At 41.8% G+C, this 22,737-nt stretch overlaps 4 protein-coding genes across 6 annotated transcripts; 3 read left to right on the forward strand and 1 right to left on the reverse strand.

Annotated features, from left to right (window-relative positions):
* The first annotated feature begins 895 nt into the window (after positions 1-895).
* LOC111069264 (pancreatic triacylglycerol lipase) lies at positions 896-2,633 on the forward strand. Its single transcript, XM_022359243.2, has 3 exons — positions 896-1,358; positions 1,417-1,528; positions 1,584-2,633. The coding sequence occupies exons 1-3, from the start codon at positions 1,328-1,330 to the stop codon at positions 2,590-2,592; spliced, it is 1,152 nt and encodes a 383-aa protein (XP_022214935.2). The 5' UTR covers positions 896-1,327; the 3' UTR covers positions 2,593-2,633.
* A 367-nt stretch (positions 2,634-3,000) lies between these two features.
* Positions 3,001-4,176, forward strand: LOC111069208 (pancreatic triacylglycerol lipase). Its single transcript, XM_022359150.2, has 3 exons — positions 3,001-3,161; positions 3,215-3,976; positions 4,047-4,176. The coding sequence occupies exons 1-3, from the start codon at positions 3,001-3,003 to the stop codon at positions 4,174-4,176; spliced, it is 1,053 nt and encodes a 350-aa protein (XP_022214842.2).
* A 119-nt stretch (positions 4,177-4,295) lies between these two features.
* LOC111069216 (phospholipase A1 member A) lies at positions 4,296-10,213 on the forward strand. The gene is made up of 4 exons (XM_022359159.2): positions 4,296-4,807; positions 7,954-8,694; positions 8,848-9,016; positions 9,077-10,213. The coding sequence occupies exons 1-4, from the start codon at positions 4,702-4,704 to the stop codon at positions 9,180-9,182; spliced, it is 1,122 nt and encodes a 373-aa protein (XP_022214851.2). The 5' UTR covers positions 4,296-4,701; the 3' UTR covers positions 9,183-10,213.
* A 2,585-nt stretch (positions 10,214-12,798) lies between these two features.
* On the reverse strand, positions 12,799-22,467 carry LOC111069280 (vesicular glutamate transporter 1). 3 transcript variants are annotated; one of them, XM_022359268.2, is made up of 9 exons: positions 22,409-22,467; positions 21,514-21,729; positions 20,366-20,819; positions 17,062-17,392; positions 15,542-15,778; positions 14,192-14,842; positions 13,952-14,137; positions 13,665-13,880; positions 12,799-13,591 (listed from the first exon to the last, which is right to left on the reverse strand). In XM_022359268.2, the coding sequence occupies exons 3-9, from the start codon at positions 20,413-20,415 to the stop codon at positions 13,334-13,336; spliced, it is 1,929 nt and encodes a 642-aa protein (XP_022214960.2). In that variant the 5' UTR covers positions 20,416-20,819; positions 21,514-21,729; positions 22,409-22,467; the 3' UTR covers positions 12,799-13,333. The 3 variants fall into 3 exon arrangements, with proteins under 3 accessions (XP_022214960.2, XP_022214958.2, XP_022214959.2); XM_022359266.2 differs by lacking the exon at positions 22,409-22,467 and adding an exon at positions 21,821-22,004; XM_022359267.2 differs by lacking the exon at positions 22,409-22,467 and adding an exon at positions 21,805-22,004.
* Between the last annotated feature and the right edge of the window lie 270 nt (positions 22,468-22,737).

The raw sequence follows: 22,737 nt of genomic DNA on the forward strand, positions 1-22,737 counted from the left end.
CACGACAAAATGCGTTCATATACCTCGATTTTGATATGCGGTTTTATATTATTAGCTAGCCTAGACCCGCAGCACTGAAAAAATAATGCTATTACATTCAGAAATCAGTTTTCTACAAGATTGGCAAATGATTTCAAAGAAATAAGGGTAATCAAAAAGTAAACAAATATGTAATTTTATCTGACATAAGAACTACACGATAACTACACATTTGCTACACATCAACAACATATGTATTTATGGACAAACGCGTCTTAAAAAATACTGGAAAATAATATTTAAAAAATACTAAAAACTAATAGCTGTCACAAGCTGTTAGCTATGTCACAAGTTCTGTTAAGTTTGATGTTAGTGCTACTAGATGATTTCTTTCTTATCATAGAAATATCAATTGAATTGAATCTGCTGATACTATTTACTTTACGAATTTACTCAAAATCATTTATTTTATGAACAATGCTTTTCATACCCTTGAAGCCGACAGTTATCTGAAAAGATTTCTACAAGGCGAATTTTATCAATAATTTTATTTTTATGATATCGGTCACGAATCAACTACGAGACTCTGCCCGACAAACGTTTGGAAAAGAACGAAATATAATATTTGTGTCATACATATATGAAAGCTCGCAAACGGTCTGTTTACGAGCCTTTTGCGAGACTTTTTTTATATTTCCAGTCACATCTGCAGAAGCTGAAAGATCTGTTAACAAATTAAAAATAATAAAAAACTATTTTAAAAACACTATGGGACACTATCGACTCCGTAATTTATTGCTTAAAGCAACTGAAAAATAAAGAAGCATAAACTTTAGATTTGAGCGAATCATTGATTCTTTTGTGAAAAGTAAGGAAAAGAAATATTGTTTAACTAACTCATAAATATTTCGATTTACTTCAGTTATTGTAAAATTTTCAGGCCATGCCCAATTGTAAATTGTCTTCCTAATTAACTTTCCATCTTTGCGAAACATCCTTGCTTAATTATTATATGCAAATTATTTCAAAAGCTGGATCTTAGCTCGTGGATAGATCATACCAACAAGACAATTTTTTTATTCTATTTTCAAATGGAAGCGTCTCACGATACACATGAGCTCCGACTACTTTCGTTCTTATTTGACACCAATTTGGGTAGTTGGGTCGGCACACGCCTGCTGTCGTCGTTGGTGGTTGGAGTGGCTTTGGCACCTGTGTGGGTGCTTGTATATGCCGCCGCCGGAATCAATTGGCTCTTGCCAGATCGCGGCCTTAGATAACCGCCAGACCTTAAAAAGCAGCAACTTTCAATGGCCGGAACACAGTCTGTCTTAGAAATTTTGCCGCAATGCAGCTTATGTCGTGGCTCTCCCTGCTGGGTAAGTAAAGGAATCGGGCGATCGGATGAGCCACCATTCATTGGAATTCCTTAAACAGCATTCGCCTGGCTGGTGACAGGCAATCCTCTGCTCGGACTGTTCGACCCGGCATGCTTTGTGATGCGTGGAGAGTGTCCCAATAAAAATGTTACCTTTTGGCTTTACTCCAAGTAAGTGGCTGTCACTGACTCTGCTTCTGCACTCACTCAGAGATTTATACTTCAGCTCCACTCGGAATAACCCCATCCAACTGGATCCTCTCAATCTCAATCCCTGGGATTTTCAGCCCCCGCGCCCTCTTAAGATACTCATCCATGGATACACGGGCTATCGGGACTTTGCCCCGAATACCTTCATTCGGCCAGTGCTGCTCGACCACGAAGATGTCTATGTGATCTCCATTGACTATGGACCCTTGGTGCGCTATCCCTGCTATGTCCAGGCGGTGCAAAACGTTCCCCTAGTGAGCAAATGTCTGGCGCAGCTCATCAACAACCTGGTGGACCGGAGCATAGTTCAGAATGAGATGATCCACCTGATTGGCTTCAGTCTTGGCGGCCAGGTGGCGGGTCAGACCACAAATCATCTGAAGCGAAAATTGAAGCGGATTACGGGACTGGACCCGGCCAAGCCACTGTTTATCCTTGGCAGTGATGCGCGACGCTTAGATGCTGGCGACGCAGAGTTCGTGGATGTAATCCACTCGGATGTTCTGGGTCGAGGAATGCTCCGTTCAATGGGCCATGTGGACTTCTACCCCAACTTCGGACCACAGCAGCCGGGCTGCATGGAGGAGAACCCCAACGATCCCGGGAGCTGCAATCACGAGAGGGCTCCCCGCTTTTATGCCGAATCCATTAACTCCACCGTAGGCTTCTGGGGTCGCCAGTGCTCCAGTTGGTTGGTCCACCTCATCGGACTCTGCTCTACCCGCGCCCCCCAGGCCCTGATGGGCTACCACGTCGCGGATGACGTGAAGGGATCTTTCTTCCTTAAGACAGCCAACGATACGCCCTATGCACTGGGAAAAATGGAGGACGTGGACAACAGCAGACACCTGGCCAAGTTTCGGCTGAGTCCCGAGTCCAATGAACTCGAGCATGACTTTGAGCCACAGCTTTTGGAGGCCTTCCTCGAGTTGGAGGATCCCGAGAAACATCTGAAGACAGATGTGGATGATCTAGAGAAACAACTGGTCTGGATGGATCAAGCAGAAGACGAACCTTTGTCATAGAGTTATTTGTGATTACTTAAGTTAGCTCCAATAATGTTTAATATAAGTTATTTAAAACAATTGGTAGAAACCTACGAGTATAGCAGTTTCTTTTTCTATTTTCTGAACTTGTGGATAGCTAGGCAGGTATATTCTCAATGTATTTCGTTAATCTAACACGTTCTTCGAATTTCAATGTCAGCTTCTAATGCCCGCACAAAGCTCCAACCAAACCGAATCCAGCCTAGCACCAGCTCCGACCTTAGCCTACTGGCTAACCCTAACCCTCTCTGGAAACCTTGACTCTTTTATCAGCGTACCTGCACATTATATGGGCCCTCATTTCCCATGCAATTTTCAATGTTAAGCTTGGCAAATTTAATAGAATTTGCGTTAGAACAAAGTCGTAGAGCAGTTTAGACACTTGCAATGAGCGAATATCGATGGAATGGGAGCCACCTCCTGCTGGTATTTCTACTCTTTGGATACACTAGAGCAGAGATGGAGCTGCGTGGCCTATTGCCCGAACTTTGCATCTTTGCGGAGAACAAGTGCCCAAATCCTCGCGTTACCTTTTGGCTCTACACAAAGTGAGTTGCGATTTCTTATTGGAGGAATCATACTCAACGCAGACCGTTCTCAGCTACACTCGTGATCGACCCGTGGAAGTAGATCCTCTCGATCCGCAGGTGGAACTCTTTAGGCCCAGCCTACCTCTAAAAATACTCATACACGGATTCATCGGCAGTCGGAATCTGACTCCCAATCTAGAGGTGCGTGATGTCCTGCTCCGAACCCAGCCCGTAAATGTGATTTCGGTGGAGTATGGGAGTCTGGTTCGTATGCCCTGCTACTTTCCCTGGGCTGTTACCAATGCTCCCATTGTGTCCGAGTGCCTGGCTCAGTTAATTGGCAATCTCTTGACGGCTGGCATCTGCAAGCGGGAGGACATACACTTGATTGGTTTCAGTCTGGGGGCTCAGGTGGCAGGATTGGTTGCCAACTATGTAGATGAGCCCCTGGCTAGGATCACTGGCCTGGACCCCGCTGGACCTGGCTTCATGATGCAGTCCTCACTGCGGCAGAAGCTGGATCGCAGCGACGCTGACTTTGTGGACATCATTCACACCGATCCCTTCTTCTTCTCCATGCTGCCTCCGATGGGGCATGCTGACTTCTACCCCAACCTGGATCAGCTGAACCAGCGGGGCTGCAGCTACGTGAGCTTCTGGCGCTTCTACAACTGCAATCACTATCGTGCGGCCGTCTACTACGCGGAGTCCCTCACCACCAGCAGGGGGTTTTGGGCCCAGCAGTGCGGCGGGTGGTTCGACTTCTTCTCCCAGCGCTGCAACCAGTACTCGGGCATGCCCAACAGCCAGATGGGATACTTTGTCTCGGAGAAGTATGTGGATAACTTCTTCAATATTTTACCCTTTTAATTTTCTCTTATCTCGGGGTTTCATTTCTATCAGATCTATCGGATCGTATTTCCTCACAACCCATGAGGTTTCCCCCTTTGCTAAGGGTCCGCTGGTGGATGTGGAAATGGATGTGGCAGAGCTTCACAGTTCACTTTCACAGCTTGCAATAAAAAAGCGTTAAAAATACCAGAAAAAAAGCTTTCATTCAAGAGCGAGCTTCGGCCAACTTATTTTGGGGAAAGCTCCAAGACAAAAGACTGAAGACGCGAACTCAAGCTGCAATCGCTCGAGAGAGCTCCAACCGAGCGCACACGCACGGATTCCGCGAAACCCTACCCACATAATATTCCCATCGCTTTTGAAACACCCGCGCGTGCCCGCAAAAAATATAAAAGAAGTGAAGAAAAAATTGAATTAGTTTTTGCTGGGGCAGCCGGAATAATGCCCCGCCAGCTTGGTCGTCTCGTTGTGCACTGAAATCGAAATCGAGTCCAATGACCAGCTCTCAAGCTGGTGCCTATGAAAGAGTGTACACCTTTGGTTAGCTAAGAAAACACACTGCAGACCTTGACCCATGGCCTGTAAAGAGCTGCATCGCGGCTTAGTTCGGTTATATAATCAAATTCCAGTTTCAAGTAACCCAAACGCAAAGTGAATAATTAAGAGTTTGCAAAAAAAAAACAACAAGAAACAACAAGCCACAAAAATGCAGTTCAACTTTTTGATGAAACCAAGAGCATTTTTGGGTTCATCTGGTTTGCTGCAGTTCGTCTTCCTGATTAGTGCTACATTCGCCCGTTTGGAGTTCGCCGGTTCGTATGTGCTAAAAAGAAACTGAAATGAAACTGAAACTGAAAGAAAAAATACCCAAAAGAGAGAGACATTTACGTTAAACTTTTACTTTCGCCCTGATGCTGGTTGGAACCTATATTTTTTGGCCATGCCTGAATTGGTTTGTGCCTGGCCTTTCTTTTGGGCCTGTCATTGTAGATTTGTTGGCCGTTGGCGGTTAGCTGCTGTGGCGGCTGTGTCTGCTCTGGCTGTGGCTGTTGACACTTCAAATTTGCGTCAACTGCCTAAACAGACGGCATAAATTTCATTTTTAAATACGAGTAGTTGCACAATACTTATGCGTTTCTTTTGGTTTTCTCTGGAGTCATCCCCTGTTGACCTTGCTTCATATATTGTTTATATAAAAGCATAAATATTTTCAAAGCTCTTTTTATAAGCACTTGTAATGTTGTTGCTCTGACAACTACTTGAAAGTTTTTATTGTCTTTGCCAGCCATTGATATTGGCCACGCATATTTTGACATGGTTCATTCCGCATACAAATGCTGTCTCTGCCTTTGGTTTATCACGGCTTTATTACGGCTTGACTCTGGGCATCTCTTGCCTCTCGCTAGACAATTTCATTAATTGTGATGGCTATCGCTTATGCTGAATGCTCTGGAATTTCTCATAATTCGTGGCTTTAATTTATATTCATATTTATGAATACTCTGTATTTGTGCACTGCACCTTGACACTCTTCGGGGCTGTTTGTTTCTGTTTCACTGCTGTTGCAATATTTACTACTCAACCAAGTTATATTGCTGCTGATGAAGGTGTCATCGCTGTACATTCCCAGCCCTGGCAGTCAAGGGTCTCGCTGGGGCCGACTAATGGGGGGTATGCGCATTGCCGGAGTGCGTGTTATTGCCGAACTGTGACGTGGAGCCATGGCCAGGGGGCAGAGGGATGAAGGATTTTAGGCAGGTTAATGCTGGGGCAATAATTAGTCAAGATTGCAGGTTAATGAACACACTAGCCATAATTATAAAGTAGGTCAAAGATGTCAAAGTATAATTCAAAGATAGCCAATTTTTCAAGAATTTGACTAGCCTGATTGATTTCTGAAACATAATTATTGCTCAGTATGTGCAACCAATTTAAAGTCTTAAGGTTATGACACACAAATCCGAATATCAGTTTCGATTTCAAGCCAACTGGCCAACAAAAACACTCAAAGCCAAACAATACATATGACTCATGGTACAAGCAAAGTATAAAAAAACCTATCAGCAAACCAGTGAAAAGAGAGAGAAACCCAGAGACGAGCCCCAAACCAAACAAAAATCATCTTTCACTTAGCGGACGATGAGGAGTTCGTGTTTGGGTTTTCGTCTTCCGCCTTTGGAGCCGGCTTCCGTTTTGGCATTGCTTTGATTTGTGTTAGTTGGGCACCCCCGACCACAATCCCAACCCAATTGCAATACAACTTCCATGATTTTCACACGAGTTTTCTCCAAACAATGGATATACAAAAAACCCAAAAAAGTCATTTAATTGCAATGCGTAATTTTAAAATGGAAAAAGGACAGAAATGGTTAGGATGGGGGAAGAAAACGCAGTGAAGTGGCTTTTTGGCTTACATAACACGGTCAAAGCAGCTCACGAAGCTGCAGATGGGCGATTGTGAAAAGCAAATGAAAACAGAGAAGTTGAAGACAATTGAGGCATGACCACGACCGCAGTACCGACCATTGCTAATTGAAATGGGGTGGATTTCGGAGGTGGGCGGTTGAGTGGATTTATGCTGAGGCCTCTGATGTAAACCCACCGCCTATTGCATGCTAAATTCATCTATCCGGCTGTTTGTCAGCCATGCACAAAAACATGTCATCGAAAATGAAATCGAAGTGAAATGGTAACAACAACTCGCCGGCTCACTCACTGTGTCTATGGGGTATGTGCCCTATATGGCAGCAATGATATGTTCGGGTCTTTCCAGTGCTCAGCCAAGCAGCAAGACTCTGCATCTGTAACAGTCTAAAAGACCGGTTGCATGGCCTGGCTCTACCTCTTGGTTATCTGCTTATGTACGGGTACTGGTACTCGAACCACAAGTGTGCCAATTGCCATTGCCTGCCGCCCACTGAGCCAGCGGCGCCAGCTGCTGAAGGTCGATTCTCCAACAATTTCGTTAGATTTTTAATGTGGCCATTTGAATGCAATGCACATTGCTGGGCCTTCTTACGCATGCCGTGAGCTGAGGTGGAGGCTCACACTCAGGTGCTCCACATGGGAACTAGTTCGGGGCTTAGAGTTCATTCGAAATCATATTTGAGTTAAGCTAAATATTTACCTGAACATGGGATTAAAATAACTTATTGTGTTAATAATTTTGCAATGTTATATACATATGTATATAAATTGCTTATTCTTATTGGGACGCTTTCTACTCAGTAATAAGGCATTTTGATTGAAAAAATCATTTGTACTATATATAGTAACTTCATTTAATTGGGTATGCTATATAGAAAGCGTACATATACTCGTACTTCATTAGAACTATTACATTAAAATGTACCTGCGTACATGATATGTATAATCTTGATTCGCAATATATGTATGGAAAGATTGCGAACCATAAAGCGCACATCTGTCCGCCGACAATGTCTCCCACTACCAGATAAGCCCACCTGGAATGGGTTTTCCTTATGACCCGCCATGAATCAGCCGCATAAATTGCGCATATTCATTCCGTATCCCGTCGGCAGCTCCAGTTATATCATGGGCAGCACGTTTTTTCAAAAATAAACCCAGCAAACGCAAACAGCAAACGCAAACAAAGAGCAACAGGCATCAGGCAATGGCATCGTCACTTCCGTTTTTGTCCAACTGGCTGACTAGGCTGACTTGGCTGACTTTTACTTTCTGCTGTCAGCCCGCGCAGCAGTTGTATGGCATGCATTGCTCGTGCCACTGCAACTCAAACTGCAACTGCAGCAGAAACGCAATCGCATGACATTTGCAGCGTGCCAAATTGCAAACATTCAATGTCGCAGCCAGCGGCTTATGTAATTAAGTGTAATACCAAAGCTAGCTGAAACGAACAGTGAAACCCGTTTACCAACATCCACATCAGATTCAACTTCAACTTCAACTTTATTTCTCCCATCTCATATCCTCACAGCTACTCAAAATGCTGGCGTTGTGGCCGCGGCGGTGGCGGCGGGACAAAACCAAACCCAAGTCTATGTGACGGAATCCTGCCTGCAGAAGCCGTACCGCTGTCCGCATCCGAAAATTAAATTCTATCTGTACACGCGCCGCACCCAGGAGCAGCCGGAGTTTATCGATGTGCTCGATGCCAACGCCCTTTACTACACTCACTTCAATCCCCGGCACCCTACGAAGATAATCATTCACGGCTTCGGAGGAGGTCGTGACCTGAGTCCCAGTCCTGACTTGCGGGAGGCCTACTTCAGCGTGGGCGACTACAACATCATCATCGTGGACTATGCCGACGCGGTGAAGGAGCCCTGCCTCAGCCAGATGGACTGGGCGCCCCGCTTCGGCAGCCTCTGCATCTCCCAGTTGGTCAAGTACCTCGCCCGACATCCGCGCGGGGTCCAGCCAGATGACCTCCACTTCATCGGTTATAGCGTGGGTGCCCATATAGCTGGCCTGGTGGCCAACTATCTGAAGCCCGAGGAGGGAAAGTTAGGACGCATCACTGCCCTGGATCCAACGATATTCTTCTACGCAGGGGCCAACAACTCCAGGGATCTGGATACGACCGATGCCAACTTTGTGGATGTTGTGCACACTGGAGCGGGGATACTCGGTCAATGGCATTCCAGTGGACACGCGGACTTCTATGTGAATGGCGGCACCAGGCAGCCGGCCTGTGTAGGCTCTGCCACACTGTTTCGTGAGTACTTCCCATACACTTTCCATTACGGATTTACATATGCCCGTATCGAATCGAATCTCAGCTTGATATTTGTCCCAATATGGCGATATCAAAGACTAATGGTTCATCCGTACTTTCCTCACATTCAATTCTGTTTCATTGGTTTTCCAGAAACCTTGGCCTGCGACCACACCAAAGTCACTCCCTATTTTATAGAGTCTATAACATCGACTCTTGGCTTCTATGCGGGTCCCTGCCCCAACTTGTTTACCTACCTGATAGGCTGGTGCGAGCCCAAGGATTCCGATTACGTCCTAATGGGCGAGCACTGCTCACATAAGTGAGTACTGAGCCATGCCACCCTAAGTATCTTTCTAGTAATTGTATTATTACTTTTCAGAGCCCGAGGAAATTACTATGTTACCACCAATGCAAAAGCGCCCTTTGCTCGTGGGTTCCCCGGCAAGGGGCGTTCCAATGGCGAGTACCAGGGAGTACGGCGATAATGAAAATCCTTAATTTTCATTTGTTTCGTTGCCTTTTGCTCTGCATAGTGATGGAAGAATGCAGACGAATTCAAAGCGGTTCAAAATAAACTTTAATAGCTTGGAAACAAAATCAATTTAACCTTATTTGTATTCCATTTCGAACCAACATCGAACCTATTTTGATCCCGCCTGCATTCTTCCATATTTTACACCGTAGCACTCATGTGATTATAGTTTGTTTCCTAATTATATGAACCATATTTATTTTATATATTTTTGTTGTTAGCCTTAGTCACCGCCATGTTTGCTGGGAGTTGGGAGAGAAGCGACATCCCATCCCAAATGTTTCGGGTTCTGTACAAATCAATAAAACTAATCATTAAGTCGTAGGCTAAAAGTCGTTTGAAATAAAAACAAAATACACTCAACCTTTGTTGGCATAATTCTTAACAAGTTCATTTTATTGAGTTCCAAATACATTTTTGTTAAGTTATAATTTAGTTTTGAATTCGTTTAGACGTTTAAATATGGTAATTCGTATAGCCAGGTGTCATGCAGGGGTCTTTCTCTTTCACAGTGTCATAACTTTTTTAATTTTAAATAAATTTGAGTAACATTTTTGGTAAATTATTTTTTGAAGCTGGATGTTAAATGAAAATCTTTTTTATTGTGCTTGAGTCTTTTCTAATCTTTTTAGTTACATTTTATGAATATTGTTTAAGTGTTTTCCTTCTGTTATGAGCATACATTTAAATATATATGTACGTATATAAGTATATATGTATGTATGTTATTAACTTGGTTTATCGACCATACAAATTATACAACATGGGCGGGTGTTGCCAGAAAAGGGATCTCCATTCGTTTTTTAAATATTTGATTTTGATTTAATTTTTTAGCAATTTGTATACCGAACGCTTAATAAACATAAAGAATACATTGTTTTTTTATATATACACAGTTCCAGTGTTCATAGGCCATCGCCATCCAAACGGTTGAGAAAGTTAATACTTTCAAATTGTTTAACGTGAAACTTTTTGTTGAAGTAATGTGACCTCCTTTTTACATTTATATTGTAGTATGGATATTTTATATGATTAATACTCAAATATACCTGGTTTGCAAATATACATGTGGTACTTGCCGGCCTATATTTTTTCCCTTCCGATGAAACTGTATGGTTTATTTATATGGCTGCTTAGCGTATCTTAGGTCTGCTTTCACATACAACATTAATGTTCGGCTAGGAGTTAAAATACCCTATAAGTACGTAGCCGGTTCTGGCCTGCTGTAGCTATAGTTATCATTCATAGTTTACCATTATTATATTTAGTTGCGCTCGTTCTTTTTTGCATTATATGGGTATTATGATTTTTTGTTTCTTAATTTGGCATTATATACACTTAGATATATGACTCACTGAAGCATTTATTAGCTAATTTGTTGCATATGTATTTATATACGTTAGATTATATACAAACGGTCATTTCAAATGATGCGATTAAGTGCTTTCATATGTGGCTTTCCGGCTAACATATTTTGTTTATTATTATTGTCCACACAGCCCCGAGAGCTTGAGTATCTCTCAAACAGAAAAAGAGAAAGAACTCAATGCGATTAGATGAGCACATGACAGGTGAGAGCCTCGTAAGTGTTCATCTCTCCTGTGACAGACTCGATTTTAGAAGACACACATACGGATTTAAGATATCTACGCTAGTATATATACTTCCAGTTGCATTTCTCTATGCTTTTATGTACATAATGGGTTTGCAATTACTCTAATATTACACATATGCCCAAGTGGCCAACATTTTGAGAAGCATTCAAAATTTGTGCCCAAATCTAAACAGAAGAAAACTAAACATAAGTTAATTTTAAATAAGAGCTAATGGACTATACACTAAGCTTACTTCACTAGGTATTGTCACTTTCACAAGCAGTTTTGGTTGTTATTTTCATTGATCAAACATGAAGTTTTTCCCCATGTTAGATTTAAAAATTCCATAATTACATACTAATTATATATTTTAAATTTGTTTGATTATATACTTTTATATATATTCGCTGCGCTGTACAAATTACGGTATAAGAATTGACTCTTTTAGTTAGAAAATTTTCACATATTTATTACATAGTGTTTTAATTGTGAATAAATTGATTAAATTACATTTAAATATATATATATATATCCATTAATTCTTATTATTCCTAGGTAAATTTGTTATTAAAGTATTGCACAAACAATTAGATAGTAGGTAGTGTTTAAATATTAAAAGAATAATTAGTAGGTTATCGAAAATATGATTGCATCTAAATCAAGTTTCAGAACAACAGAATAGTAATAATGGTGCGTTAAATAACGAAATGAAATACTTTTAAACAGTGCTATTTGTAATATAAATTTGTGCGTTAAAATTTAATTGTGCATTAGTTAATAGCTAAAATAAAATTTAAAGCCAAACAAAAGGAAATATAATTAAATGGTGCATTATTAAAGTTAATAGTAAACTAAATTTTTTGGATAATTTTACTATAATAATACATATTTACAAAAAAAAAAAAATGGTGTAAATGTTTGTAATTTGTATATGATAATACATAGAGAATGATTTATTTATTTATTTCGACTTTATTTGGACTTAACTTTCAGAAAAAATGTGAAAGCTTATACAGATAATTAAAAAAAAAACCTATTTATTGAGAATATTTTCCTGAGAATAAAGCCCAAATAAATTCTTAAATTTTTAATAGTTGTTACATTAGTGCCGATTTCTTCACGCCAAAAAAGAGTCCATCATTTATAAATAGCTATGTTGTTTATTTCTGCAGCTATTTTTCATGTATTTTCACGAATAGTCAATGGGTACTCCCCTCCTTGTGCAAAAATAAAATAATTTAAATTTATATAAAATGTATTCTCATATTAAAAAAAAATATTTGCATCTATATAAAAATTATCCAAGTACGTAAAACAGTTTTTAAAATTGTAAGAAATTTCAAGAGAAATGTTAACAAAAGCAGATAGGAAAGATTTGAAGCCAAACAATTTTTTCGCATTATGTCTAATCTTTTACATTGTGACAATTTTATAATGAAATAATAAGAAACATCTTTTTTTTTTATTTGGACGTCCTTAGCGTCCTTAGTCTGTATTAGTGTGTGACGAGTATATGAAGACCAAGTCTGAGGTTATATGCGCCTACTGCTATCTACTTATATGGCTAAAATATATATTTTAGTACCTACATCGTGCCTTGCTCGTGTTGTTCATATACAAAAGCATATACATATGTATATAAGATAAACAAACAATGATCATAACCATATGTGAATATTGGATTAGTTAGTATGAACTTTTATGGCTATCATTCATGCCGAACATCAACAATTGCTTAGTTTTTTAAGATTAAAATTTTTCCATGCCTAGATACTGTCACCCTGTGGGGCGGATCTTTGCACAGATATAATATCTTCAACGGTAATAAAACTTGCAGTTTTCATATTTGCATAGTTAACAACAATTTGTAGCTATAATTATGTGTGCTAATAATGTCAATGATCTATACATATACATGTAAATATATATACATATATACCTATATACCTACATATATATATATATACATACATACATAAGATATCAGTTTATATATATTAATATTCTTTGAGACGTGCTGCATGTCTGGATTATGTAGTTTATGATATACACAAATGTTAAATATGCCTTCTTGTCCCTCTATTTCTCGTTTGCTTTGTATTTTTGGTTGGAGCTTGTAAATAGAAATTCGCGGAAGCGATGGTGTCTTAAGACTTATATGTAGATCGAATGTGCCTTTCAGTGTCTATGTGTTACGGTATTGCTATGTATGCATATGTAGTTTCTCTGTTAGGTACATAGTTTCATTGTGTTAGTGTGGCTTGTGGCTTGTGGCATTCCTTGCTGAAAATTCGTTTGAACATTTTTACTTTATAGTGTTTTACTCAGCTGTAGGATCTCGATATTAATAACTACATATGTGACTAGCGACCCCAGTTCTTCGAATAAAACCCAACATATAGAGTGATAGAATAACTTTAACGACACACCAAGAACAAACGATAAACGTTAAACAATTTCCAACTACAACTAAAAGCTATGATATATATCAGTGACTAATGTGATTCCTTTATTGCTGCTGGTATGACTGCGGGTCGTAGGGCGGTTGTCCTATCTGTCCCGGCTGTCCTATCTGCCCCGGCTGGGGTTGTCCTTGCGTGTAGTCGTAGTTGTAGGCCACGTCTTCGTACGGCGGCGGGGCAGGTTGCTCGGCAATGGGTGCACTGGCGGCCATGGCAAATGGATTGTTGGCCACGTGCCCGGTGGCGCCATAGCTAATGGAACTTGATTGCTGCATTTGGCTCTGCTCATTGTACTCCGGTGCACCCTACAAGGAAGAGGTAAGAACGAAAGCAGTCGAGGTTAGAGATCACTCAAGCCCTGCCATGCATGTGACTTACGAATGAGGTCTCCTTCATGTAGTTGCCCAGCATGCCTGCCTGGCTGGGATCTGTGTTGGTGATGGCTCCCGCCGGTGGGGCCCAGACCTGCTGCTCCTCGGCCGGCGGCTCGGCCCAGGGCTGCAGCTCTCCAGAGGCGAAGATGCCGTAGAAAGTGCAGCCAACCAGATGAACACAGGCGGCCAGGGTGAACACAGTGGTCCAGCAGCCAGTGGGCTGAGTATATCAAAGCAAGGATTTTCAGTTATGTAACCTGGATTAAATACATTTGAAAGCGTGCTACTTACATTGGCCTGTATAAGCCCATCCAATGCGTATGGCACTATGATCCCTGCCAGCGTGCCAATGCCATTCGAGAGACCCATTAAAATACTCGCATAGCGTGGAGCAATATCCAAGTGGTTGACATTATAGCCAGATATGGCAAACCCACTGAAGGCCACGCCACAAGTCAAGGCAAACATTGCTCCAGTCTGAAATCAATATTTTAGCACTCACCCAGTAAAGCTAAAGCCCTTCTTACTCACCGATGTTGAGGAATGTGCCACGAATAGAAAGAACAGACCCTCCATCCCAAACCCACCGCAGTTGAACAGCTTTCTTACATTCGTGGTGGACAGGATTCCATTCTTTCGCAGATGATCCGCCAGCATACCACCGAATGGCACAATCGTGGTCATAATCAGATGAGGCAGGGATCCCACAAAGCCAGCCTCCTCCACCTTAAAGCCGAACTTGTGCTTGAGGAACGAGGATTGGAACAATACCAGCAGGTAGAAGTTCCAGGATCGACAGAAGTTCGCCACTATGATGGCATAGACAGGCATCGACCGCATAATTTCCCGCCAGGGCGTCGTCTTCAGCGATGGCATCGTCGGATGAAGCGACTCTCCCAGCGACTTTTCGATGTACTTCAGCTCGGGAATGCTGATGGCCGGATGTTTTCGCGGGTTCTCAAAGCATAGCCATATCCAGAACATATACCAAATTATCCCAAACACCCCGTAGGCATAGAACGGCGCCTGATAGCCCACGGTATCGGCCAGCAGCCCAGACAGGGGCAACCCCACCACGACGCCAGCATAGGATCCTGAAAAGGCTAGGGTAGCCAGACGGGAGCGTTCCATGGGTGGCGCCCAGAAGCGCCAGATGCCGTGACAGGCCGGATACGTTACACCCTATGAAATTTAAGTGGAAATAAAGTTACATAAAAGATGGAAAGTCAAATTTAGTTTAGTGATGGTAGTCCATGGAAATATTTGTGACGATATCTGAAAGACTAACCAAAAACAGGCTTGATACGACTTGTCTTAAAATTGTTATCTTTCAATTTCAATTGTATTTCAGTGCTTGCATCTTGTATTTGTTTCGCTTGGTTTTTTGTATCCAATAAAATCGAATTGTTTTGGAATTAATTAAAGGATTACTTTTTTCGACACTATATTCTGGTATTAATTTAAAAGGCTTCCAAAGCTTTCGGCTCTTTTATTAAAGGAACACCATTTTTAAGATAGTTCGTTGTACAGCTTTTGAGCTCACGCTGCTACCTTAAAGTGAAATGACAAAAGCCTTTTTTCCCGTTCGTATCGCCAAAAATCTTTCCATAGTCACATCTCTAATTGAGAGAGCAGAAAGAAAAATGATAGACTTGGGCGTATACATAAAGAAATCGCATTAAAATAAATGCTTTTGTTATTTTCCCTTCCTTCTACCCATATCCTCTTTTGAGGGCTTAGGACATGTTTTCATTTCACATATTTGCTTTAACGGAAAGCAAAATCTCACCCCATCCCGGGACCAATCCCTCCCTTTTGGCAACGTCACGCAATCGTAATCCTTGGCTTTGATCTGTGGCAAAATCGAATCTGGTTACTTACCTCGAAGAGTCCTTGTAGCACGCGCACACCAATCACCACGTGGCCGTGCATCAGCGTCATAGCAAAGGGCACGAACAGATGCAGCGTTGCCGAGCTGACGATGGAGAGGCCGAATATCTTGTTGGCCGGAAACTTGGATGCAATGAAGCCGCCGGGAATCTGCGTCACCAGATAGCCCCAGAAGAAGGACGAGTCCACATGGCTCTCCACAGCAACCGTCCAGTTCATGAAAACCGTCTGCAATATCACAATAAATACAAAATATAAACCATGAGTGGAAAAGCAGTATTCATTAAAAATTGCCCTGGGCCATTATTAACGAGCGTCGAGCCGGATGTCATACAGGGCACACAAACTTGGCGTTTCTCCCTATATGTTTGTGGGGGCGTGACGTTTTGTGTATGACTTTTGAGTGATACCCATTCACACCCTAATCGACAGCAGCTTTTTGCTAAATGAAGCAAATTTTCGTCTCATTCCAATAAATTTATTGTTTTGCTTCTTTTATGTTTAAAATTTCATTTGAAAATTTTTGAAAGCAGTATTTTGTAGCAAAAAAAAATTACCCTAAACAACAAAAGTTGATTTTATTCATTGCATCAAAATTTAAATTTGCCCAAAAGGTAAACTTAAGCTTTAAGGTTTTTAAAACCGACTGACAAAGTTCTTCAAAACTAGCTGTAGAATACTACAAAAAAAACGTAACCATTTTTGTATGTAGTTAGAGCCAGAGGGAGTGTTGTGTGTTGCTGCAGTGGCCGCGACTCTACTTTGTGGAGGCGGAAGGGGACGAGCCGAAGTTTTTAAATACACTTGCAGTGTGATATCAAATGAGTCTAAAAACTGAAAATTTGGTTGATCTAGCACATATAGTGTCCGAGAAAAAGGCGCTCATCAAGATGGACAGACCAACATTGCTATATCGACTCGGCTATTGATGCTGATCAAGAATATATGTATATATATATCTTTTTGGGATCGGAAATTATTCTTCTGTGCGTTACACACATCCACTTCGACCACAAATCTAATGTATTACTAAACTCTTCGAGTACCGGATATAAAAATTTTGGAGGCTTCTTCTTTTCGCTGTTAACCAGTGAAGTCATTTATTGATTGCAAGTATCAAATGTGATCTAAGGATAAGTTTTCATATATTAACATAATATATACCACAACAAAAAAGAATTGATGTCAATTCTTAAGATTCATGATCTTGATATTTCTTCACACAATTTTTACATTCTAGGCAAGTAAACACATATAATTTCATCAAAGCTCAACTCAAAGACAAACTTGTGTCCCGCAATTCGAGAAGTGAGATGCGAAGCTTAGAAGTATCTTCGAAACGTCCTAAACATTACAGGTCTTTGGCAAAAACAACTATTTGAAGCAGTTTTGCACTCCCACATCCAGCTGTTTCTTTGAGCGCACAAAAATACTTTAGTCTGCGTGCCCAAGAGTGATTTCAATGAATATAAAAGTATAACCATCATTCAAATATTAACAGCGTTACTTACCCCGTTGTGCTCGCCCTTTAACTTGGCAGCCGACATATTGCAGCGCATTCCGAAGGCGATCATGAAACCCACGCATGCCATGGTGGCAATGGTGTAGCGGGCTGGCATGCATGGGCACTCGGCCTTGCAGTACTTGTCGATCTTCCGGAGCGGCGGACGCTCTATCTCCTCGAAGGAGGCGGGCGAGTCGGGTCGGTCGTCATCGTCGTCGTAGGCGTGGCCGCCGCCGGGTCCGTGGCCCTCGCGCTCGCCGCCCTCCATCTCCTCGTAGCCGCCATGCCCGGTGTGGTAGCTCTGAGATATTTCGAACTTCTCCATATTCGGCTTGAGGCTGGAAGAGTAAAAGGGCGTGTGGAAAGATGGTCATAATTCATGCCAATTAGAACAGAAACAGGCCATATCAACAGGTCAAGAAGAGGGTGTGAAAACACAAATATTCTCTGCTTGTTAGGGCAGCATCTGCCACCCTCCCCGATCAAGGTGGTTGTTCTGCGTGTTGGTCCCCAAGGAATTTCTTTGACTGTGGAAAGGAATTACCAGAGGGAGGCAGTTCCCTCAGCTTGAAATAAATTCAATTTTATTAAGTGGCGATAGCAGGGCTGCGGACTAAAGTATTTAAAGTTGATTCGACCAGGTGAAAATCTGAAATCGTATTTTCCGATTTGATTTCTCTACCGAGACCTTTTGTCGGTCGAACACAGTTTAAACACTGTGCCAGACCTTGTCGCTCACTGATTGATGGCAGTTGTTAGATGATATCGTGGTGGTCTACCCTACCCACCCATTAACCCTGGTTAAGTGACACATCCACAATGCTAACCTCTGGATCTCCCCCTCTCCATGGCCATTTTTATCCATAGATATACAGACAAACTCCCGAGAAGTATGCTTTACAAACTAATAAGCAGCCACCAGCCAAAAACAAGCCACTACAGCTACAGTGGATAACTTTCTCGTAGTCGCCGACTGTCACATAACTCAACTGTCTGCCGCTAAAGCTACCCTCGTCTGGTCACGCAGGACCGGGAAGTCCGCCCCACGAAGAGGCCGATAAGTCCTTCCACCGTCTTGTGCATTGACCGACTTTAAGGACGCCTCGTCTGACGCCAATTTTATGCGGCAATTTTTATCTGCCCTTCGAAAGGGAGAGCGCTGTGTAATGCCTGTCATTAGGTTTGTTATGTGCCGAAAGCTGTTCGATTACCATTTTAGCGGCAGCTGATTCTCGAGATATTCAAGAGCCCTGTTAAGGTACGCCAGAGATTATCTGGTAATCAGTTGTGAAAATAGACATCTTCCTAAGCAAGAACTATTTGAATTCCACAGCTGCTTTTCAATTTGCTTCAAAATTGTGATTAAATGGATTACTCAAATTTTTAAAGATATTCTGCCTTAAATTAGTTCTTTAGGAATTAAAAAAGTTTACTGCTTTATTGAATGACTGATAAATTTCTGGTTATTAGAATACATTTTTAATATCTTGTTATATTGTGTGACATGCTCCATTTAGTCTTAAATCAGGAATAAGCTTGAAGGAACTAATAAATATTTTAGTTGAAATCTAGATTATATAAATCTGTACATATGTGTATGTTCATATATGTACATACATACCTATATATAAATTTATATACTCGTACACATCAATCGACAACCAGTTTCTCTCCATTTAACGTTAGAGCATCCCGTCGCCTGTCTTCAGAAAATCATTCTTACATACATATATCATTGACTTATTTTTTGCTGTCTCGCCAAAACTATCCATGGCGCTAAAGTTTTTCCAGCCACTTGTTTGGCGGTTTGGATTGTCAGTAAAAATGTTGTAGACTTTTTGGCGCCGCATAGATTACTGCTAACTGGCGCCATAGACGAGAGTGGGAAAGCAGAGAACTGAAGGATTTTCAGCATTTGATGGAAACTTGCTTTTGACTTTAACTTGGTCTCAAAGCGCGCCCATTAAGCAGCCATTAGATAAAAATAGGGTAGATGTATACACTCGTATATGTATATATATGTATAGAAGTCTGCTTGCCTTGACAACTGAGATAATATGGTACTTGTGGGGCTAATGGTGGTGGAGGTCTTTTAGCGGGGGCATGTCAGCGACACGACCGCGTCTTCAATGACAATTCTAATTTCATTTTCGCTGGCAATGAGAAGGAACTCATTCAGTTTTCCCTTGCCTCTTGAGGCATTCCAATTTCTTCGCGCCGCGCGCGCCTTGAGTGCCCCTTGAGTGCTTCAGCCACAGATCCTGGCAACGGATGAATAAAACGCTCGTAAAAATCAATTTCATCTGCAGCCTTTCGTTGGCATGCAACAGATTCCTTAATGAAAGCGATTCCACCTATTGTTCCAATTTCTAATTTGCGCCCAAGGTCCTTGAGAAATCAGTTATCCCGTCCTGGTGTGCCCATAAAATTGCATACCAATGCCTCACATTGTGCTCCCCATGAATGACTAAATGAACGATTGAATGGGGTGTGAGAGTTTGCCCAATATGCCTCACAACTTTATTGTATTCGAGCAGACCAAGGTGATGGAGTCATCGTCGCTGTCAATGGCTTCCGTGTGGGCACGTGCTGGCAACGTGCACGGAATTCCTGAGGCGCCGGTGAGCGTCCCGGCATGCCGAGGCGTTTGTTGTCACCGTTCTCCTGGAACTCCTGGAAAGTAGAGCTCCCTCTCGCCACTCCCCTTTAATGACTTGTTAAGCATGCCAATAATTTTACAGCTTTCCGGGGCCAGACACGTGCCAAAGTTTCGCGACGCCGGCTAGTCGGCAGTATGCATCAATACGAGAATATTTTGTATGCTGCATTATCCCGGATTGCCAGGTCAAGTTCATCCAACCACTACCAAGATCAACGTTGCGTTAAATTAAATTCTTTTTGTTTTTCTCTCTCTCTCTCTGTATAAAGTCCATTTGATTGCAATCATATTTCATTCTCGGCATATTGCCCATCGTCATCATTCTACACAGGTCAGCAAAATTTAAGTGCAAAAATAAACTTTTTTGTGAATGCCCTATATTTGTAGTAAATAGGAAAAGTCTCGTTTCGATTTTGATAAAGGTTTTTCTAAATCTAGCTATATTTTTCCCTCTATCTGTAATACTTATGTAGTCTCCACAATGTTATATAATTCCATGGGAACACTAAAGGTTATACGAAATGCACTCAATTTTGTTTCAGAAGAAACTCACCAAAAAAAAATAGCTTTTAAACTAAAAATGTCTTATATATTATATCACAACCCATATGTTTAGTGTCATCATATCATATTCGATTCGTTCACCACTCACCCGCCAAACACGCCCGTCGCCTTCTCCTTAAACGCCGTCAAGCCCTTCATGGTGATGCTGTGGCAGTGGCAGTGGCCGAAACCTCCTGGCTCTCACTCTTGTTCTGACTCCGGTTATGGATCTCCCACTTGGCTCACTGTGGTGCCCGTGCCGTGTCGTCCCTTTCCTAGCGCAGCGAATATTTTGCTCCGTTGACCGTGCCGCGGTTATCACTTGTGCGCATAAATATTCCCTTATTTTTGTGCCTACTTCACGGAGGCTTACCGTGCCAATGGGCGTGGCGAAACGGCTGGCGGTTAATTTCTGTGAAGCCAGCAATAATTTGACGACTTAACTCTTGGGTAAAGTGGGGGATTTTCACTTGGTCGCCATCTAATTTTGATTTTCCGCTGTATTGGCTTGTTCGAAGATGCTTTCTATGCCAGTGGGTTGTTTGCTGTTTCATTCACAGTTCCTGTGAAAGAGATTTGTACCAGTTATTAATTTGTTCGCCAATTTGTGTGCTGCTGCTGATAAGGAAAGCTTTCACTAGAGCTTCACCATTTTCCACATTTGTTGTAAGCTGCTTATGTTCATAAATTTATTTGTGTTTTTGATGCCTAACTGGGACTGGGGATTGGTGTAAGGACGGTGGGAGTGGTGGTAAGCCGAAAAAGTATTTTGTTAGAATTCTCCTGCTTTGAGAGTACGTTTTGATTGCAATTTATGCTTCATTTAATGTGGGCCAGAAATTTGAGACAAGTTTTTTGGGACGAATCCTTTTTAAAAGGGTCTAGAAAACATTAAAACTGATTCCATTTAAATAAAGTTTGGCAAATCGAGACACAGATTGCATGAAAAGTATGAAGTCCTTCGTATATAAATCATTTGATGAATTTTAAGAAATGTTCCATAGATGTTATGATGTGAGCATCATCTGCGCAGCAGCAGAATACTCTCACAACAACAATTGAAAATAATTGTATTATAGATTATAGATTTTATTATAAAATTTGCTTAGAAAATTGTTTATAATATTTTATCCTGTTCCAGGACACCTCTTGAGACAAATAATGTAGCTATATAGGATAACTCTTACTTGTGATCTCGTCTTTTTTCTTTGTACTTTCACTCTGTACTTATGACCTTTCCGAATTTCGCCTACTTACATGCCACACGAGTGTTACGTAATCCATTTCGCCGTTGTTCGTGCTTATGTAATCGCCTCTCGTTTCACAGTTTCGTTTAGTCGCGTTTAAGTTAAATGATTATTATTAGGCAACAAAATGATTTGATTATTTTAAACTTTTTTTGTGGTTGGTTAGGATATCACAAATAAGGTACACAGATAACAGATTCTTTAGCTTAACACTCAACACGATACGCTGCGAATGGAAGAAAAAGACAAGTCACGATTACATAACCGATTTGATTTTTGGGTTAAAGTTCATCTGTATTACTTGACTACATTCTCACAATTTCTGAGCAACACACGCCCCGAGAAAAAAAAAGTAGGAGTAAAAACTTTCAATAAACTAATTAAAACTTAAAATGTGAGACGACAACATTCAGACAGAGTTGACCCGGAGACCGACGGCAGGCTACGACGACGAGGATGATGGCGATCCGAATTCAACTCTGTCTGAAGACTGTGTGATAGCCAAGTCACTTTCAGCAGCGTCGTAGACCTCGCAGAGGATCATACAAGGTCCCAAGAAAAGGACAGGTGGCATGGATGGGGATGGCTGTGGGTACTGAGTACATAAGCAGCTATCTCAGTCGCGTCCTGAACTGGATGGTTGGATGACGGTAGAGGAGCAGGGGTATGGGGGAGGGGCGTAGTATATACACTGGAATTTTTCGACTACTGGAAACTGGAAGCGTGGGAACGCATGAGAAGATTTTTCCCTTTCAAGGGTATTACGAAGGAGTTTTTCGGGGTCACAAAGTGGATATTATTAACATTTGCGCATATTGCAGCAATCTGTTTATCACTCAACAATTACATAGTATTATTCAGAATATTTTCTCTATATATTCACATTCCCCTCTCTCTTTATATACCAGATGCAGCACTAACGCAGCTCCGAGCTCGCTTTGGCCTCAGCAGGACAACGCACGAAGTGAAACTAACATCATTCGCATTCGCCTTTCTTGTCTGCCCAGATGGGTGCCCTGGTCCAGATTATGCTCTGGCAGAGCATAATCGACCCGCCCGTCTCGCTCGCTCCCACTGGCCCCCGTGTGGTGAAAAGCTCTCCGACCGGTAGCTGCGCAGGCCCAGGAATGCGGACGGGCTGTGCCGGAATGCCGTACCCAGCATTGGTCGAGGGTTGCTGGCAACAGTAGCAAAGTCGCGTCCTGGCCGGAGTCGGGGCGGCCGAGCCACCTGG

This window comes from Drosophila obscura, unplaced genomic scaffold (assembly GCF_018151105.1).
Source record: "Drosophila obscura isolate BZ-5 IFL unplaced genomic scaffold, ASM1815110v1 contig_9, whole genome shotgun sequence".
In the NCBI taxonomy this organism is placed as follows: domain Eukaryota; kingdom Metazoa; phylum Arthropoda; class Insecta; order Diptera; family Drosophilidae; genus Drosophila; species Drosophila obscura.

Coding starts and splice junctions, on each gene's coding strand:
- LOC111069264 (XM_022359243.2), top strand. CDS start 1,328: ATGCAGCTTATGTCGTGGCTCTCCCTGCTGG. Junction 1,359..1,416: donor GTCGTGGCTCTCCCTGCTGG/GTAAGTAAAGGA, acceptor TTCCTTAAACAG/CATTCGCCTGGCTGGTGACA. Junction 1,529..1,583: donor ACCTTTTGGCTTTACTCCAA/GTAAGTGGCTGT, acceptor TTTATACTTCAG/CTCCACTCGGAATAACCCCA.
- LOC111069208 (XM_022359150.2), top strand. CDS start 3,001: ATGAGCGAATATCGATGGAATGGGAGCCACCTCCTGCTGGTATTTCTA. Junction 3,162..3,214: donor ACCTTTTGGCTCTACACAAA/GTGAGTTGCGAT, acceptor GACCGTTCTCAG/CTACACTCGTGATCGACCCG. Junction 3,977..4,046: donor GGATACTTTGTCTCGGAGAA/GTATGTGGATAA, acceptor CATTTCTATCAG/ATCTATCGGATCGTATTTCC.
- LOC111069216 (XM_022359159.2), top strand. CDS start 4,702: ATGCAGTTCAACTTTTTGATGAAACCAAGAGCATTTTTGGGTTCATCT. Junction 4,808..7,953: donor CGCCCGTTTGGAGTTCGCCG/GTTCGTATGTGC, acceptor ATATCCTCACAG/CTACTCAAAATGCTGGCGTT. Junction 9,017..9,076: donor GGCGAGCACTGCTCACATAA/GTGAGTACTGAG, acceptor ATTACTTTTCAG/AGCCCGAGGAAATTACTATG.
- LOC111069280 (XM_022359268.2), bottom strand. CDS start 20,415: ATGAAGGGCTTGACGGCGTTTAAGGAGAAGGCGACGGGCGTGTTTGGC. Junction 17,393..20,365: donor GCGACGGGCGTGTTTGGCGG/GTGAGTGGTGAA, acceptor TTACTCTTCCAG/CCTCAAGCCGAATATGGAGA. Junction 13,592..13,664: donor ACATGAAGGAGACCTCATTC/GTAAGTCACATG, acceptor TCTTCCTTGTAG/GGTGCACCGGAGTACAATGA.